General features: G+C 37.2%; 2 protein-coding genes across 4 annotated transcripts; one reads left to right on the top strand and one right to left on the bottom strand.

Annotated features, from left to right (window-relative positions):
- The first annotated feature begins 1,357 nt into the window (after positions 1 to 1,357).
- Positions 1,358 to 2,296, top strand: LOC138834191 (olfactory receptor 4P4-like). Its single transcript, XM_070032943.1, has one exon. It carries the CDS (start codon positions 1,358 to 1,360, stop codon positions 2,294 to 2,296), a length of 939 nt encoding a protein of 312 aa, XP_069889044.1.
- A 3,932-nt stretch (positions 2,297 to 6,228) lies between these two features.
- Positions 6,229 to 17,061, bottom strand: LOC138833674 (olfactory receptor 4P4-like). Of its 3 annotated transcripts, none has more exons than XM_070031962.1 (2): positions 17,048 to 17,061; positions 6,229 to 7,135 (listed from the first exon to the last, which is right to left on the bottom strand). In XM_070031962.1, the coding sequence occupies exons 1-2, from the start codon at positions 17,059 to 17,061 to the stop codon at positions 6,229 to 6,231; spliced, it is 921 nt and encodes a 306-aa protein (XP_069888063.1). The 3 variants fall into 3 exon arrangements, with proteins under 3 accessions (XP_069888063.1, XP_069888064.1, XP_069888062.1); XM_070031963.1 differs by lacking the exon at positions 17,048 to 17,061 and adding an exon at positions 7,920 to 7,933; XM_070031961.1 differs by lacking the exon at positions 17,048 to 17,061 and having other exon boundaries at positions 6,229 to 7,149.
- Positions 17,062 to 17,064: the final 3 nt, after the last annotated feature.

The raw sequence follows: 17,064 nt of genomic DNA, 5'->3' as shown, positions 1-17,064 counted from the left end.
ATACTGCCTGCTAACTAATGACGTTTATCTGAGTAAGTTTTATAGACTTTTCTTCCTGTAAGGACCAATGGTGGCTGAATGTTCAGTTCAGTGGCACAGTTTTGGACTGTCATAGTTCAAGAAGCTGGACTCAATCCCCAGCAAAAGTCAGAAAACCTTATATTTCAAATGTTGCATGTATGAGCAAAAATAGTAAGGATGACTAGTACTTTAGCAAAGAAAACAATGTGTGCTTGTAATTATTAAAACAGATTGCCAAATTATTGGAAATAAAACTATCAATAATCTAAACTAAGTTTATTTATAAAATTATTTTCTGTGTTATCCATAAATTCACAATGTTCTTTCGACCCAAGATTAGAACTTGGATAGAGCACTTTGAGTGAAGACAACTTAATAAGAAAAATACAGTGTTCTGTTCCATGTTTTATGGGGAATCTATATGTAAAAAATAAAAAGCCATATAAGTAAAAATTACCTAAATTGTGGGTGAGAATCAAAGGAATGAGAAAAGCCAAATGTAATAAAAGTCATTTTATTCATTATGAAAATAGAATGAATACTATTAAAATTATATGAAAGTGAAGAGGCTACACCAAAGAGTACAAGAAAGAGTAAATTTAACCAAACCACATTATATGCCTATCTAGACATATTGCAACATGTCATCATGTAGCATCAGAACATAATGGCTCAAAACCAATCCCAGCTACTTAGATTGTGAAGATGGGAGGATCGTGAAAACACGTGGGGTGATCCCGTTTCAAAGACTAAATGGACATAGTGGTGCATCTCTATCACCATAGTTTTGTGGGAAGGAGAGTTAAGGTAATCAAGAGTTGTGATCCAAGTATGACACTAGGAAAAGTGCAAGTAAAGTTTAAAAACATGTGAACAGGGATGCTCAGCTGGTTGATTCCATAGCAACCGTGAGATTCTGAGTTCAAATCTCAGTAGCTTCTCCTTGCACACACATCCTACTGTGCTCAATAAATAAAAATATAGAATGAAAATTTCAAAATAAAATTCTAAAGTTGTAAGTAGAGATGCAGCTAATTCTTGCTTGAACAAGCCCCACATACTCTGTATGCCAAGTCTGAGTATCCCTACAACATAACAAGGAGAATGGCTCATGTGACCACTAAATTCAACTTGTATCTCATAGGCAAACTGACAGTATCCCTTCCTCTCTAAAAACCAGCCTGATTAAGATGGTAGACCATAAGAACTTTTCAATGAATTATAATAGCTAAGTTGGTTAAATTGATTTATTTCTCTAATATTCACCATAGCATATTGTCATTATTGTTCAATTTTTTTTTCAGCCATACCTATTGAGGCTTTGCTGCTTTGGGCCATGGAAAATACCAATAATGTCACAGAATTTATCTTGTTGGGACTTTCCCAGAATAGGAAAATCAGAAACCTGTGCTTTCTATTATTCTTATTCTGTTATGTAGCGATTTGGCTGGGAAATTCACTGATCATTATTTCCATCACATGTAGTCAGCTGCTTAACCAACCCATGTACTTTTTCCTGAACTATCTGGCCCTCTCAGACCTGTGCTACACGTCCACAGTGACACCCAAACTGGTCACTGATTTGCTGTTGGAGATGAGCACCATCTCTTACATGAGCTGCATGGCACAGCTTTTTGCCATGCATTTCTTTGGGGGGATTGAGATCCTCATACTCACGGTGATGGCCTATGACCGCTATGTGGCCATCTGCAAGCCCCTGCACTACGCCCTCATCATGAGCAGGCAGAGTTGCAACGCCATGGTGACTGCTTGCTGTGTGGGGGCCTTTCTGCATTCGTTTGTCCAGTGTCTACTCACCATCCACTTACCCTTTTGTGGCCCTAATGAATTAGACCACTATTTCTGTGATGTATATCCTTTGCTGAAACTGGCCTGCACAGACACATACAGAGTTGGAATCCTTGTGGTTGCCAACTCAGGCATGATGGGGTTGGTGACCTTTGTGGTGCTGATGCTGTCTTACTGCTTAATATTATACACCGTGAGGGTTTACCCTGCAGAGAGTCGCAGCAAGGCTCTTTCCACATGCACTTCCCACATCACAGTGGTGGTGGTGTTCTTTGTGCCTGTCCTCTTCGTTTACATCAGACCAGCCACCACTTTTCCAGAGGACAAAGTGTTTGCCCTTTTCTATACCATCATTGCTCCCATGTTCAATCCCCTGATCTACACACTGAGGAACGCAGAGATGAAGAATGCGATGAGGAAGGTTTGGTGCTCAAGGCCATGTTTGACTGCAAGGCAAATCATCTGAGAGGTGCTTTGACTCATCACATGCCTTGAAGTGGCATTTGATTTTCCAATTTATGAGAACATATGCTTTTTTTACACACATAAGCTTAGACACAAATGGCAGTTCAGTAGTAATGTTATTTACTTTGAGCTACTTTATTCAACATTTGTACCTGTGTCTGCTCTCTACAACTTTCTTCAAGATTGGAGTTACCACTGCTTCTTTCAGCTTGGGTGTTTTCCTCCTTTTGGAAATTTCTATCCACTGTTAACTGGAGTTCACCTTTCTAATCCCTCGCTCATTTATTTTTTCCTGTAAATGAATCTTTAAATATATATAAAGTTTCCTGCATACTGATCACTCCAGTCCTGAACCATCCATTTGCTTGGTTGTCTTTTCTGTGTTACTCACAGAAAAAAATTGTAAATTTTGACCTACATCTTTCCACTTTGTTCAAGACTTTCTGTATTCCTTGTAAAAATATAGAATGAAAAAATAAAACCTATTTGGGCAAGATGTCAAATATAGTCATCATTTGTGCAAGCAATTTTACTTATATAAAAATTGAAAAAAGATAAACATAATGAATAAAGTATGACAGAAATATTTGCTATGAATATTTATGTAATGAAAATAGAGCATTAATAATAGAAAGGAAACCATATAATTTATATTCTAAACTGAGACACTGGTATAAATTACAACTCAACAGTATAGGTAAAATGGAATTCTGTATGAAAAAGAGGGTATCTGTCAAATATGGCCATTCTAGTCAAAGGTTAATGACAGGGATTCTGTGGTATCTCTACTTACTATTTAATGGTATGGTATTTAAAAGAGAAATGCTAATTCTCTTAGTGAAGCAACTTGGAGTATGACTAAATTAATTCAGCTTCTTTCCATCATATGGAAACCACACATTTCCCTTTTCCTTTTATGAATCTGGATTTTCATATATTTATAAAATTGGAAAAATAATAAAGTAGGACTTGGTTGAAATCAGTAAAAGTACATTACTGAGTATTTTCAGTCTATGGATAGCAAACAGATTAAATGTTTATGTGTGTTCATAAATGGAAAGACATTGTGACACATAACACAGTGTGCTGAGAAAAAGATGATGTTCAAACAACTTAAAGGTAATAATAATGACAATGAGAAGATCATAAAAAGTAATAATACATAAGGTTAAACACTCTAATCTTTCTACCTTAACCTGCAAGTCTATAGTACCTGCTCATGCTCAGCAGGTATCTCCAAGGAGATGATAAGCACCAGATTGTTTGATTTTCAAAAACTAGTCAAACCAAAAGCCACAATGAAAAGTAGCATAAGAAGGTAGGAAAAATTGAGTGCATGAGTATGGCACTGACTAAAAGACATAGCAAGTAATGTATGAGTTAAAATGGTTGTAAGATTGTTTGTTTAATAATGTGCTTTTTCACTGGGTAGTCCTTATGACTACTAATAAATCATTCTTCTCTAAAAATGTGTTTTAGTTCAAACAAAATATTAGTTATAATATTTCAGAATTTTATTAAATAATTTGACAGCAGAGTGTAATATTTCGTTATATTATTATACAGTGTGCATTAGGGCACATAGTCCATTCAAGATAACACTGAAAGGGTGAGAATATTATCAATGAAGCCACAGTCTTTTTGTTATGATATTCCAATATACAGGATTTTGTAAGATGACCAAGAGTCAGGAAGAGAAACAGAGGGAGTGTCTTTATCTAGAAACATGAAAGAAATACCAGGACAGTGTGGTGTGGTGATATTAAAGCCAAATTAAGTGTTAATAAACTATCTTGCTAGAAGAGAGATTAGTTCTGTGAAGTCCTGTATATATGAAGACAAAGTCATTGCTAATGTAGATAAGAACACCTTCAGCATATACACCAGTAAAACTAGAAGGTGAAGACTTCCTAGGACAACGTTATGGGGGATGAAAATTAGACACAATGAGTATAGATGAAAGGCAGAGAGTTCAGAAGGTAATGTAGGTGCAAAATGGATTTTTTCAGATAAGAAAAATATTTTTATTTTATCAAAAGATACATTTTAAAAGGAGGCCATAATTATGAACTCATATGAACACCACACATATGTCTGAAATATTTTGGGTGGGTATTTAACTTGGAAGTCACTAGAACATTGCATTTGTCTCAGCAAAAAACAAAAACAAAAACAAAAACAAAGTTCTAAACATTTAACCTGAAATGCTGAAAGAAATTATAACTCCAAGACAAGCTGCCACACATGTCAGCAAACTCATTTCCATGTCAGTGGATATAATTTGCATTTTCATGGACAGACCCAATGGTCGTTGCTATTTTCTATACATTAATTTCTAAATGTACAGAATTCTCAATTTTCCTCCACAAAGTCATTGCATTATGAATAACCTAAATGGAAAAAGGAGATAGGACATTTTCAAAATCACAGACTCCTGACAGTTTTTATACTTTTTGCTTTCATTGTTTGTTGGTATTGTAAAAATCACAGAATGTAATTTTATTCGTTTACTAAACTGAATCACAGGACTGTGTCTAATTTGGCTCTGTTATTTCCATCCATTTTGGCATCTCTCAACAATTCATTCATTTAGTGCTGCTTCTGTGCTTAACCTGAAAATAAATTTGCTTACAGTCCATTTCTATCAGTAGAGTTTCCTGAGACCTTTGTGTTCCTCCCAATTCCTAACCAAATTAATTATCCAATGACTACACTTTACTTTTAGTTGTTCTTTAGGCGAGATGGATTAGATCCAAGGTAACATTCAATTATTACTAAAAGAAAATCTATTTCGCAGTGCTAAAAGCAAAACAAAACACAACATCCATTTGGTTTAAGTGATATGTTCTCCTTTATATCTACAAGGAAAATTAATTTTATCTAATAGAAATAAAACTGAAATGTGAATGGTCCCTTGACTCTAGTTTAATCCTAATGCTCCTATTTCTGCCAGGAAGGTCCTTATCTGGAAATTTTGTTTTTCTGATGATAACAGCATGAGACAATAAAATACCTGTGTGTATAGAGCGTTTTCTGTGTTTCAGGCCTTCATAACAAGAAGTCAAATGATAGTTCAATTAGTAATATATCAGATATTTACCACATAGCATTGCCCCTACTAAACAGTATGCAATTCATTCAGAGCTCTTGTACTAAACCAGTTGCTCTGTAAAGTGCTAGAACTAACCAAAGATGTGTAATTGATGTTTATGTGAACAGAGTTAAAAACTTCCTTATAGGAAAAAAAAGAGAATGTTGAAAAAGGTGACAGTGATCAAGATGTACTATATTCACAAATTACTTCAGTGAATGACAAGTCCTCTTAAAAACTATCTAAAGATAAAATATTTTTTAAAAATTGAGAAACAGGAGTATTTTAATATACATGACTTGAAGAAAAGTATTTGTTGGAAATATGCAAAGCTAAGATTTTTAAAAATATGAGCCTTGGGGAAAAGAATTGTTGTACTGGTAAATGGATCAGATTTTGGAGATATATTGATTATACTCATAAGTAGATCTTCTAGCATATTCTCTGATGTTAGTGGTTATTGGGTTTTGCTTCTAATTCCTTTTGAAGGCTAACCTTTGCTTCAATGAATGCAATTGCATTCAAGAATGAGTTTTATAGACAGTCCTCTCTTGGGTTAGAATATTGTCTTGGATAGCCAGCTGACAAATATCAAAGTTCTTAGTGGAGCCACAGGATCTGCAGAGGAGGAGAGACTTAAACCAACAAAGTTAGAAAATACAGGGAAACAGAAGAGCAGAGATGCAGAGAAGAGCCCACATCTGTCTAGGTCATGTAGGGCCCTAACCCTATCACCAGGTATAAAATCAATGGGTAAGTTCTATGCATTTTAACTTAGGGTAGAGATGACACTTCAGGAAGCTTCATGGTGAACTGCATGGATGTCTTTCGGGGTATTTCCTTCACTTCCTGTGATCTGGCACCCAGAGTCTCCTTATGGCATTCTTCATCTCAGTGTTTCTTAGCGTATAAATCAAAGGATTGAGCATGGGGGCAAGGATCGTATAAAACAGAGCAAACACTTTGTCTTCCGGCAAAGTCTTTGCTGGTCGGATGTAAATGAAGAGTAAAGGAGCAAAGAACAGGACCACCACTGTGACGTGTGAGGAACACGTGGACAGTGCTTTGTGACGATGCTCTGCCGAGTAAGACCGGACCGTGTACAGGATCACACCGTAGGATATCAGCAAGACCACAAAGGTCACCAGGCCCATCAGGCCAGAATTGGCAATGACCAAGAAACCAATCTTGCTGGTGTCGGTACAGGCCAGTTTTAACAAGGGGTAGACATCACAAAAGTAGTGATCGATTCGATTGGGGCCACAGTAGGGTAAGAAGATGGCCAGGAGAAACTGACCAAAGGAATGGAGGAAGCCCCCGGCACAGGAGGCAGCGATCATCACATGGCATCTCTGCCTGCTCATAATGACCGTGTAGTGCAGGGGCTTGCAGATGGCCACATAGCGGTCATAGGCCATTCCCGTGAGGATGAAGACCTCAATGCCTCCAAAAAAGTGCATGGTAAAGAGCTGGGTCATGCAGCCATCGTAGGAAATGGACTTCTTTGTTGCCAGTAGGTCAATGATGAGCTTGGGGGTCACTGTGGAGGTGTAGCAAAGGTCTGAGAGAGAGAGGTAACACAGGAAGAAATACATGGGCTGGTGAATAAGTGGGCTGAAGGTAATGGAAACCATGACAAGCAGATTTCCAATCAAAATCGCCAGGTAGCAAAGTAAAAATAGGAAAAAGCAGAGCCCCTCGATTTCCTTCCTTTGGGAAAATCCTAAAAGAATAAATTCAGTGATGTTCCTTCTGTAGTCCATGATCTACAGGAACTTGTCACAGCCTGAAATTAAATGAAGTATGAGTCAGTGTGAAATACACTTAAATGTGGTGGGCACATCAACCTCTGGTGTGAAACAGATTATACTAGAAATGATTCAAATGTTGAAGAAAGAGAAATATTATTGCTTTTTCCTTTGATCCACTAATGGGTGTAGAAGGGAGCTACAATTGAATATGCCCATCTAAGTGTCTAGTGGATCTTGTTCAGAATCACCTAGTGCATCCTTCTTGCCATCTTGTCTGTACTTTCTGCCCAGACTCATTTTCCTTATCTACAACTGTAAAATTTTGATGAATATCATCTTAAGAAATTTTCTGAGATACATCCTCAGTGGAAATGTCTGTTAAAAAAATCAACATTTTGTGAAATGGCAAATCTTTTGTACAATTACTTAAATATAATAAAAAATATAGTAAAAATCAACAAATACATCTGGAACCATAAACTTGTTGAGAGTAAGCTCCTCAATCCATGTCTGTGGGAGATGGATGGCAGATTTTAAGTGTGACTGATAGAGCAAGCAATAACAAATGAGGAAAAAGAAACACAACTTTTTGGTCATGCCGTTAAATCATACCAGAAATTTTCTCCTTTCCCTATATAATACACATGGAATCATCATGCATAAAGCTTGTCAGTTAGGGTTTTTTCCAGAGGATAATGGTGGAGGAGAAGCTGGAGGCTAAACACACTCAAATAGAAAGTAGTTTTAGTGTTCCAGTGAATAGTCCTAGGCTAGAGAATCACATCAAGTGTTCCATCACAGTACAGAGAGTTTGGCCAGAGAGGGAAAATCCAGGCAGCTTGTCAAGGAGACAGATCTGAGCACTTGCTGGTATGTGCAGCGGTGGTTGCAGCAGCGGCCACTATATTAACAAAGAGAATCCAGGACAAAGGCTTCAGACGCCAAGTAGGAGTGGATTCTACTCACCACCAGCAAGAACTGACAAGGAACAGAAATCTTCATGCTGCTGATTGCAGACCAGGGATGGCCCAGAAACCAAGAGGTTTGCTTGAGCACCCTCAAGACATCCTCACCCCTTCTCATGGAGCAGCAGTGGGATGGTAGCCCCTCCCCCACCACTGGAAAAGAACTTGATCTTTGATACTGACAAAGGCCCAGCCTTAGAAGCTAGTTCCAACTCAGGACTTGGAAGAAAACAACAGGAACCATTCCACATGTCACAGAAACCTGACCTGACCTGCGGGGTTCAGCTCCACTCAGGGGAAAGTCACCCTTCCCAGGCAGAGGAATATCTGCTCATGGAGTTGTGACTTTCTTCACCATGTAAACAGAGCCAGAGGCTGCCCCTCCCCACTGCAACCTAGACAGTCTGCAAGGTAAAAGATAAACAATTGAAACTCAGTAAACATAAATTCTGAGAATGACTCCAGGCTGGGCTCTGTGAATGTCTCAGGAGCTAGCCCCTCAGGGAAAAGCCACTGATTGTTTTATTTATTTATTTATTTATTTATTTATTTATTTATTTATTTATTTATTTATTTATTTGTGAAAAATACTGTACAGAGGGATTACAATTACATGGGCAAGACAGAGTATATTTCTTATCAAGCATTGTAGCCTCCTCCTCTGTTTCCCCTTCCCATCCCTTTCCATCCTCCCCCCACTCCCCAATCCTCTCCGTCCCCCCCTCCCCCGCACCAAAGTTCATTTTCGACATAACGACTTGTACATCTCATTGTTGCAATGGGTCCACCTGTATCCCTATTTAAACCATTTGTGATAGGCCTCAACCCTACCCAGAACCTAGCCTTATCCCAGCAACTCCAAGCTAGAGGAAACAGCCATGTCCCTCTTTTGAGATACTCAAAGCAGATCCCCTTCCCACTGAACTAGCCTGGGAGGAGGATCACAAAGTACTGGGTAAGGCAGAGCTTTTTTTCTGCCTGCTCAAACAAACTGACTTAAAAAAACAATCAAGCTACGGGAAAACCAAACACCACAAGCAAACCAGAGACTCAATCAAGAGACTGGTTATGAACACAGGAGAGATACAGATATTCACCTCCCCTGCCCCCCCCCCCCGACACACACACACAAAAGAACTTTTCTAATTTTTTAATTTTTTTAAATTTCAATTTTTTCTTTCATAATTTTTATTTTAGGTGTGTGTGTGCATGTGTTTATGTGTGTGTGTATGTGTATGTGTGAGTGTGTATCTCTTTTAACCTTTTGGTCCTTTTGTGTGTGTGTATGACTAAATTGCTGTTCTGCTCATCTCCAGATATATACCTGTCAATTATTAGACCTTCTTCATTGTGTACATACTTAATTCAGAAATTTATTACTCAATTCACAACTTCTTAGGCTTAACTTCTTTAATAGTAGTATTTCTTTATAGCTATATTTTTAAGTATTTCATTTTTAAAGTTTTTTATTTTTTATTTTTTCCTTTTTATCTCTTTCCTCCTCTCATCCTACCCTTTTCTTCTCTCTATATTATTTCTTTACACTTACATAACTTTTAAGTGTTTCAGTTTCTAAAGTTAAATTTTTTTCATTTTTTTTCTTGTTTATCTCTCTCCTTTCATTCTGTGCTATCCACTTCCTCTCTGAGATTAGGACTTGGTTAAATTCACTTTTTCCTTTTACCTCTCCACATTGCTTTAATCCTATTTTTTCCCCACAATTCTCCATAAACCTAATAATTTCTGGTATGCAGAATCTCTCTTTGATGTACATAGCCCATTAATCCATAATTTTTTGATGTTGAATAGATTATATCTGTTGAATTAGATTGTATCTGCAGCCATTTGGACTGTGCAACTACAGGACTTTGGTTAATGCCTGCGTTAAAATAGTGTTCTAGCATGAAATTGGCACTACTTTCATACAAAATGGGCAGAACAAGCAGGAGAAACACAAGAAAAATGGCAAGTCCAGGTGTCTCAACTTCCACTCATGATAATCAGGTGACAGAATAGTTAATGAATAATCCGGAGGAGAGTTCCCAAAAAGCTCTACAAATGCTACTAGTAAACATGGAGAATGTAAAGATTGAAAGTCTGCATTAGACTCAGTGTGAGTGTAATAGGGAGCAAGATGAGGCTAACCAAAGATTAATACAGGAACTTTCAAGCATGATAAGGCTAACCAGAAGTTAATACAGGAATCTTGTGAGCATGAGGAAGCTAACCAAATATTAATACAGGAATTGCGTGAGCAGGCTGAGAACAGTCAAAGAGAAAGACAGGAATTGTGTGAGCATGAGGCAGCTACTCAAAGAGTAATACAGGAATTGTGTGAGTGGAATGAGAACAAAGATCAATAGAGGCATTCATGGAATCCATAAACAGAGAGCTGAAGGAATCCACAGAGACCACAAAGGGAATGCTGAATGGAGCCCATCAGAAGGAAAAGGAGTGCAAAGAAATCATAACCAATCAACTAAGTGATTTGAGAATAAACATTGAACACCAAATTAAGTAAATAAAGAAGTCCATACAAGATCTAAAACAAAGCTCCAACAAAGAATTTGAAGTCAAAAAGCCAACCAATTAGAAGGAAAGGAAATAAAAAATGTAGAAAGTCGTGAAAGTAGGTTAGACCATGAAGAAGACTCTAATCTTGGGGATTGAAGACAGCTTAGATACTATAGAGAAAGAACATACAACTCTCCAAGACAAATCCAAGAAATATGATCTACTCAACATTTGGAAGACACCATCAGAAGGCCTAATCTGAGGGTAATGGGTGTACAGGAGCATCTAGAGACAAGTTAATGTTCTAGGAAATTTGTTTAACAGGATCCAAGCAGAGAACTTCCCAAACAAGCTAAAAGATAGGCCTATTCAGATACAAGAAGCTTTTAGAACCCCAAATAGACCAGACCAGAACAGGACATCCCACCATCACATTATAATCCACACAGGATCAATTCAGACCAAGGAAAGGATCAGTCACCTATAAAGGGAAATCAATTAGAATAACCTCAGATATCTCAGCAGAAACAATGAAAGCAAGAAGGGCCTGGAATGATGTATGCCCTAAAGACAAATATCAACCAAAAATATTGTACCCATATAAACTCTCATAACAGAAGGTCAAATAAAAAACTTTTATAACAAAGAAAAACAATATATCTCCACCAAACCAGCTCTACAAAAGATACTTAAAGATGTCCTACACATAGAAAACCAACAAGAGCACAATAAAGACCAAGAAACCACACCCAAACTGAGAAGAACCCAGCTGTCACAGCCTCCAAGAAGGTGGATAAATTGTCAGGAACTCCCAAACACCTCTCAATCCTAATTCATTATAATATACTTAACACTCCAATTAAGCGACATAGACTGCCTGGTCCCCTGCTTTCACTGTATTTGATGATGGTATAAGTTGTGGAGGGGAAGGGAAAAAACAAACTGTTTAAATAGGGATACAGGTGGACCCTTGCAACAATGAGATGTACAAGTCAATATGTCAAAAAACGAACTTTACAACTTTGGTTGGGGGGGAGGATAGGGTAGGGGGGTCCGGGGGAGATATGGGAAGGGGAAACAAAGGAGGAGGCAACAATGCTTGATAAGAAATATACTTGCCCATGTAATTGTAACCCCTCTGTATGGTGTTTTCACACACACACACAAAAGCAAGATCCTTCTATCTGGTGCCTTCAGGAATCACACCTTGCCTATAAAAACAAACATATTCTGAAAGTGAAAGGCTGGAAAACATCTATCAAGCAATCAGCCCCCATAAACAGGCAGAGTTACAATCCTAATATCAGATAAAATAGACTTCAAAATTAGTGAGAAGAGATAAAGAAGGTCACTACATACTAATTAATGGATCTTTCCTTTAGGAGGATATTACAATTCTAAACATCTATTCACCAAACAACAGAGCACCCAAGTTTTTCCAAGAAATGTTACTTTCCTTTAAATCTCAGATTCAAAGACATTAATTGTTGGGGACTTTAACACACCATTATCCCCACTTGCTTCAAATATGCCACATTAGTGCTATAGGAAGAACCCCCCCTCAGTCCCAAAGTGGAAAAATAAGTCGAACAGTAATCATGAGAAACTTGTCATTTTCAAATTCAGAATTTTTTTGTGATAGTTCACAAAAAATTACTTTGACAATGATCATCAAATAAATACACCCAATCCAGTCTCCTAAAGGTTTTTAGAGGAGGCCTGTGGTACCTGCCTGCAACTTCAGGTGTTTTAAGGACAGAGAGATGGTAGGAGCATAGAACTGTTAATCAACTATGGACACAATTGTCATCACTTTAAGTAGGGGCTGAGTGTGAAAGCTGACCTGTAAGGGCCTCCTCTGAACTTGACCTTATCTAAGGTTCTGTCATATGTAAGGAGTGGTCACCAGATAGGGCTGATTGTTGGCTATCTTTCTTACCCACATAACAGAATAAATTCACAACTATAGCTTTGAGATTGTCTTATCACTTCACTCATGTCCTCTCAAGAGAAAAATCATAACCAAGAGCCCTTTCTCCTAGAAGGTAATGCCATCTCTTAGACTCTCTGTTCATTTGAACCGTTCATCCCTCCTTGTCTTCAGTATCCTAAATATCACTACCTTTATGCCACTCACAATATTCTCAGTAAGTTTAAGTATCAGTCCTTGGCCCAGATCTGAACTTAGCATTCTGCCACCTTCAATCAGGACTTAAGCAATGCTATCAAAACATCTGCAGATTTTTTTTAAAAGGCTTCATGCAAGTGCACCCCACATTTCAATGTATAATCGAAACTTGGATGTCCTTTGGTAGTTAGAATTTTTTCTTAGAGTGCTTTCCATTTAACAAATCAGTTCATGAATACGATATATCTTGATCCATGTCACCCCTTTGGGCATTCATCCTCATCCCTCTACCTACCCGTCCCCTTAATTCCTCTAAATTTCATAAGATGTACATTGGATTCTTGACCACATTCTTCCCTATTCTTTATTTGTTCACTCTTTCCCCCTTGGCCCCATTCCACCTCTTTAAAGTGCCTACTTCCCAGTGTTTTATTTTCCTGAATGTTGATTTTTTCCTTTCTAAAGAATTAACAATTTGAGATCTCCCTTGAATCTCTCATATTTTGGTTAATGCATTTGTATACACTCGCATACCACCCAATGAATTTACTTCTAAGTTTATAAGCTAAGTCTAGCTTCTCTGGGCCTGATTTACTTATTAATTCTAATACTATACTTTAAATGACCAAATAAAATATCTTCCAGAATTATTTCTTTTATTTCTCATAAGAGATATAGCAGTAACTATATTTTCTTAAATCTCCATGGTCTACAGATAAATTTTCAAGGGGAATTGCTTAAAGAAGACTTGATTTATTTTGAATTCACTAAATCATAGATTTAAATTATATATATATATGTATATATATCCATGACCAACATAGACTCAGAATCAACCAATGAAGTTAGCAAATATATATTAATAAGGGTGACTATGCAAGTTAATTTTTAAAAATTCTGAAGGTTGAACTTACTTGTTTTAAAGGAGAAGGTCTCCAATTGTCTCTGAAAAAATTTCAAGATTTTTCTTTTGCATTTTAACATTCAAAACAGGAGGCACTAGCGTCTTCAGCATTTATGTTGGTGACTATTTTGGCCCCATTTTAAATGGTACGTTTATCAGTCTCTGGGGAAAGTGAAAACAAAGACAGTGCCTCCTTACTGTTTAATTTCCAAATAGTTTACTTAGAATCTATTGGCATTATGGAAAATCTTGGTAATATCAAATTGAAACTCTTGTTGCAGTGCAAGAGACTGATTTTTTTTTAACTTTGTTCAAAGTTCTGAAAACGTGTATATCAACTTATCTTTTTTCCCTTGTGCATTCAAAGAAACCAATAAAACACACTCTCTCATTTTGGTTAGGGAGACTTTATGGAAAAATTGCTGCATTGGAAAGAAGGGGCATAACGGTTACATCTTTCAAAGAAAAAGAGAATAAAATGCCAGGAGTTGTCAACACCCAGAAAATAGTAGTGCTGTTTCAGTAATATTGGGAACTCATAATATTCAATGTACATATGCAAAAATGGGCCTGGGAAACTTGAAGGGGTTAATAGGGTTAGGACAGATGGGGGGGGGATGGTGAAGGTTGTCATTGATCAAGATTCGTTGTACTCATAAATGGATGTGTCAATTTGGAATTCCATTTTTGGGTGTCAGCTCTATCATTATTATTATTATTACATTTCAGTAAGGAATTTCCATTTAACAAAGCAGTTTATAAACGCAACATCTTTTTTCAACTATTTGTATTATCTTAAAGTAGTTGTACAAAGGTGTTTCCATTCAACAAAGCTGTTTATAAATACAGTTAATCTTGATCAACATTTTCACCCAACCCTCCCACACCACCCCTTCCCTTACTTTTTAAAAAAATTTTAGTCTATGGATTGAATTTTTTGTCATAAGCAAACACACTCAGTAATATGCAAGCAGTTATAAATGAATTAGCTGAAGTGTAGCAGACTCTATGGAGAGCACAAAGAGTATAATTCTTTAGAAAGAGTAAGCCAAAGCCCAACAAAATAAGAACCATGTGTACTTGGTAGAAAGGTGGTAAGGGGAGAGGGGTAGAAGAATGAATGGGGAAAGGAGCAAACAGCAGGCAAGAATACATTGTATGTACCACAGAACTGAGAAAAATAAGGGAAAGTTTGGGGTGAAGATGTTGAAATGATGACGCAGATCTAGGTGCATTATATACATAAATTGCTTTGCTAAATGGGAAAAAATCCACGAATCCACTACATAATCTAAAAATTGAGAAAAGTGAGGGAAGAAGTGGTAGGAGTGCATAAGAATGTTAAAAGGGGTGATACTGATTGAGATGCACTGAATTCGTAAGTTGCTCTGTTGAATGGCAACTCCTTGTACAATTACTTAAGGGAAATAAAATCTTAATAAAGATGGATTGAAACTCCTTTCAACATAAACTATGAAGAATTGTTGTGGAAGATGTTAAATACTTCAGCATGAATTTCCCATTATCTAATAAACTTTTTGAAAAACATTCCCTCACAGTGTATTACCACCTCCTCCTCTTCCTCCTTCTCCTCTTCCTCCTCCTCCTCCTCCTTCTTCTTCTGTGTGTGTGTGTGTGTGTGTGTGTGTGTGTGTGTGTGTGTGTGTGTGCGTGCTGGTGTTGGGGCTTGAATTCTGGGCCTGGGTGCTGTCCCTTAGCTCTTCAGCTCAAGGCTAGCGTTCTACCACTTTGAGCCACAGAACCACTTCCAGTTTTCTGGTGGTTCATTGGAGATAAGAGTCTCACAGACTTTCCTGCCAAGGCTGGTTTTGAACCATGATCCTCAGATCTCAGCTTCCCAAGTAGCTAGGATTACAGGTGTGAGCCACCGGCACCCAACACCTTTTCTTTGTTGATGTCCTTGTTCTTTATTTTTCTGACATTAAATCTTAGAACTCCATTATGAAACTCAGCCCTGTTCTGGCACTCCCAAGATTACTTCAACTTTTAATGAAAGTTCCTATTATTATATAGTAGCTTAAAAATGTGCAAGCATATCGGGGAACTAGAATTTTTCCTGCCTGCCTATATTATGTGATGCTTAAATCAGGTCAGTCTATCTACTACCTCACATACAGCTAATCTTTTTTTGTTTGGAGTTCTCAAATTATACAGTTTCACAAGGAAGGGTATCTTTATGACATTGCCATATGCATACAATGTGCACCATGAGCCTCATCTCCTTTCCTATTCGTTTACCCCTCCTCCATACTTAAAACATTCAACATTTTCCATTTTTAATTTTTATATATGTATTTAAAGTACTCCAACCATATTTATCCTCTTTCACGCTCTTTGTTGCACTTCCCTACTTCCCTGGATAGCTGCCCTTCACATGCCAGAACCTGTTATGCTTTCCTGCCACCCACATTTTAATGTATATTAATTGTATCACTGGGCTTTCCTCTGTTATTTTGGAAGTGAATATATTGTAATCTGAATGAGCATCCCTACTGAGTTTTCCTTTCATATTCCTCATTTTGTATTCTTTTCTTCTTCGTATTCAGTAACATTACTTTTTTATGCCATCTTGACACATAGACATAATGTATTTGAATACTATTCCATTTCCATTCACAGACATCACTCTTCTTGGTGAAAACATTCAGACTTTCTTTACTTAGCTTTTTGTAATATAAACCAATTGTTGAGATAAACAACCCTACTATACAATATAGCACACCAGAATTTCTCTCTGCAGTAGCATAGCACACTACAATACTTCTGCACCCTAAGTTAGCATTCATGGATTGATCTATCCATATTCTGTGATCCTACACACACAAAACTATGGTAAACATCCTTCTATCCTCCACTTCTGTGAAATCTGAACTTTAGATTACACACACAATTGAGTTCCGGTGGGGCTTTGATCTGTGCCTTGCTTATTTCACTTAATACAAAGATCTTTAATTCCATCTATGTTGATGCAAAGGAATGGGCTCTCATTATCTCAGAGATGGGGAACCACTGTCCTGAGGACCACAAACAACCACTCCTGGCATGCCTATTATAATATATATATATATATATATATATATAATATATTAATTGTAAATTATTCATCTTACTTCATCCTCCCTTAACCGTTACAACACTCAGAGGCTTTGTCCAAAAAGATTATACCCAGGTCAGGTTTATCATCTTACTATTTTTTTAGTTGGCTTTGTCATTCATATCTTTTCCCAATGTAAATGGAAGTAAACATTAGAATGCACACACTTTTGAACAAGTCAATAAACTTTCATGACATAATTTGACCTCTGCAACCAGCATACAAAACAAAGAAACAGATTACTTCTAAAGCTCAAAAGTATGCTTTTGTTCTGTTCAATCTACCAGACATCTGCCATCCA

This window comes from Dipodomys merriami, unplaced genomic scaffold (assembly GCF_024711535.1).
Source record: "Dipodomys merriami isolate MVZ:Mamm:240054 unplaced genomic scaffold, mDipMer1.0.p SCAF_21, whole genome shotgun sequence".
NCBI classification, from domain to species: domain Eukaryota; kingdom Metazoa; phylum Chordata; class Mammalia; order Rodentia; family Heteromyidae; genus Dipodomys; species Dipodomys merriami.
This window is presented reverse-complemented; position numbering and strand designations above follow the sequence as displayed.

Excerpts from the sequence above, each read along its gene's own strand:
- LOC138834191 (XM_070032943.1), top strand. The coding sequence starts at position 1,358 with ATGGAAAATACCAATAATGTCACAGAATTTATCTTGTTGGGACTTTCC.